The sequence below is a fragment of the Nicotiana sylvestris genome, chromosome 2 (genome assembly GCF_000393655.2).
Source record: "Nicotiana sylvestris chromosome 2, ASM39365v2, whole genome shotgun sequence".
In the NCBI taxonomy this organism is placed as follows: Eukaryota; Viridiplantae; Streptophyta; class Magnoliopsida; order Solanales; family Solanaceae; genus Nicotiana; species Nicotiana sylvestris.
The window spans coordinates 32,152,761-32,156,013 of NC_091058.1; the positions used below are offsets into that span (position 1 = coordinate 32,152,761).

A 3,253-nucleotide genomic window follows, 5' to 3' on the forward strand; every position below is an offset into this window, starting at 1 on the left:
AAATCCAAAACCAATGTTGTTTGAAGAGATCATCCTCAACTTCTTCGCCATCTTTCTTTCTATCTCGGGAAAAAAATTATAAATTGAGAAGCACATTACCAATATCAGAGCAGCAAATAGCATGAATATCCAAGCCTTGAGAGCATAAAGGAGCATCAAAACGGATGGATTCATGATTACGGACATGAGCAAAGATATGCTCGTCTCCCAACATGCGCCTAACGCTCTAATCTCTACGGTGTACAATTCTTCAGTCCACTTAGAATGCCCCGACAACATTAAAAAAAACAGCAGCCTATGACGGGGATGATAAATGTCATGCCAACATAGGCACTCTTTTGGCTTAGTTGAAAGATATGGTCTCCTACCAAAAGGAAGAGACCCAACAAGGAAACCTAGAAAAATCCGAGAAGAGTGATATCAAGTTACGTATGCTATATTTCAGTTAATTAAAATTGATCTATATAAAGAAAACCTAAATAAAAAAGAAATGAAGAAGTACCTGTGCTAAAATCATGCCTAAACATGCTGAGACTATAGTCCTCCGTCGGTCGAAGAAGTTGTAACTCGGATAAGTGAGCCCAACAACTCCAGCTCGAACAACTCCGGTAATAAGCGGAGTGACGAAGGAGGCATTATAGGTGTATCCAGCTGACTGCAGAAGTAATGGTCTAAAGAATAGTATTAAGTCTAAGCAAAACACTTGCTGGAAAATTTGAGCCACTATATCAAGAAGTAAAAGGGGTGAGTGTGACAGTTTCTTCCTTTTCCTCTTGCCTTCATTTTCCATCATGCCTGCCAACATCTGCAGCTTTGCTTCTGCTCCACATTTCCTCAACATCTTAAGGGATGCTTTTGCCTTCTCCATACGCCCTTTCTTAATGAGAAACCTTAGAGTCTCACTAAAAAAAGAAACATAATACAAGAAGTGGCAAAGCCAAAAATCCACTACTGGCAAAGGACCACTCAAACAATAACGGAAGTTGCGAGATCTTGCAATGTCCACTGCTTTCATGTTTGTACTTTCCCATAGCACCGTGGAGTTATAAGCAAAGGAAATCCACTTTTGTGCCTTTCCAACATTGATCTCACTCAATATAATGGAAATCACCTCCAAGATTAAAACTTATTTAAGTGTTTCATGCAATATGAAACACAGAAGATTTAAAACTATATATTTTGATATTTCATATTTCACAACATTGCAAATGATAGTAATGGTTAATTGGATAATACTAACCTTGAACACTCATATTTACAACAACTAATTTGGCACAAGCCAAAGGAGAAAAGATTAAACCTATATTAACTCATCCTCCATGATCAAGACATAGATATATTTAAAGCAAATAAATCTTATTATGAATATTATAATAAGAGAATTTATGTGCATACCCGAGAGATTAATGTTAGTTGATGAGCTTTTTCACAACAATAAAGTAAATATGAGATTTTAGTCCTTTAAGAAGTTAACAAATGAGCCATGTGCATGTTACGTGCATCTTTTTCCATGTGAAAGCATTGCTAGGGTGAAGTATTATTTTTGTGTAAATTATTTTAGTAAAATAAATATGTGCATATACTAGTATAAAATTTAGTTTAGTAGATTCAATTAAATAGAAAAGAAAATCAAAGTCACTTGATAGTTATTTCTATCATTTTTCAGTAAGGCTTTGGCTTGCACTGGCAAAGAAAGAGAGTCTCAGTGAAGAATATCTCATGTCTTTCAATTACGCCTACATTAGCAAGGTAATCAACTAAAATTTTTCTTCCCCATAGCAATGTGTTACTTGAAACCTCCCTAAACCCATCAGTTGGTTAATATGCAGAATAAACTCCTGATATGCCACATAAGTAAAGTGCTGCTATCATCCTAGAAAAGAACATATACCCAAAAACTCTCAAATACATAAGAACAATCAATGTAAATTATAGTTTTATAAAAAAGAATAACTTACAACTACACGGCTTCATCTTTCCCATCTTTTGGAAGAAACCTTTTCTAAAACCAATGTTGTTTGAAGAGATCTTCCTCAACTCCTTCTCCATCTTTATTTTTTCTCTCGGGCAAAAATTTATAAATTGAGAAGCACATTCCCAATGCCAGAGCAGCAAATAGCATATATATCCAAGCCTTGAGAGCAAGAAGGTGCATCGAAACAGATGGATACATGATTAGGGACATGAGCAAAGATATGCTCGTCTCCCAATATGCGCCTAACGCTTTAATCTCTTCGGCGTAAGATTCTTCAGTCCATTTAAAAGGCCCTGAGAACATTAAATATCAGCCGATGACGGGGATGACAAATACCATGCCTGCATAGGCACTCTTTTGGCTTAGTTGAAAGATATGATCTCCTACCAAAAGGAAGAGACCCAACAAGAAAACCTGGAAAATTCCTGGAAGAGTAATATCAAGTTACGTATGCTATATTTCAGTTAATTAAAATTGATCTATATAAAGAAAACCTAAATAGAAAAGAAATGAAGATGTACCTATGCTAAAATCATGCGTAAACATGCCGAGACTAGAGTCCTCCGTCGGTCGAAGGAGTTATAACTCGGATAAGTGAGCCCAACAACTCCAGCTCAAACAACTCTGGTAATAAGCGGAGCGATGAAAGAGGCATTATAGGTGTATCCAGCTGACTGCAGAAGTAATGGTCCAAAGAATAGTATTGAGTCTAAGCCCAACACTTGCTGGAAAATTTGAGCCACTATATTAAGAATTAAAATGGGCGAGTATGACAATTTCTTCCTTTTCCTCTTGCCTTCATTTTTCATCATGCCTGCCAACATATGCAACTTTACTTCTGCTCCACATTTTCTCAACATCTTATGGGATGCTTTTGCCTTCTCCATACACCCTTTCTTAATGAGAAACCTTGGGGTCTCATTATAAAAAGAAACACAATACAGGAAGTGGCAAAGCAGAAAACCCACTCCCTGCAAAGGATCACTCCAACCATAACGGAAGTTATGAGATTCTGCCATGTCTACTACTTTTGTGCTAGTACTTTTCCATAGCACCGTGGAGTTATAAGCAAAGGAAATCCACTTTGGTGCCTTTCCAACATTGATCTCACTCCATATAATGGGAATAACCTCCAAGATTAAAACTTATTTAAGTGTTTCATGCAATATAAAGCACAAAATATTTAAAACTATATGTTCTGATATTTTCTATTTTACAACATTGCAAATGATAGTAACGGATAGTTGGATAATACTAACCTTGGACACTCATATTTCC

General features: G+C 36.3%; 1 protein-coding gene across 1 annotated transcript; it reads right to left on the bottom strand.

Moving 5' to 3' along the window:
* Positions 1 to 2,589: 2,589 nt before the first annotated feature.
* LOC138884145 (sugar transport protein 6-like) lies at positions 2,590 to 2,994 on the bottom strand. Its single transcript, XM_070165056.1, has one exon. It carries the CDS (start codon positions 2,992 to 2,994, stop codon positions 2,590 to 2,592), a length of 405 nt encoding a protein of 134 aa, XP_070021157.1.
* Between the last annotated feature and the right edge of the window lie 259 nt (positions 2,995 to 3,253).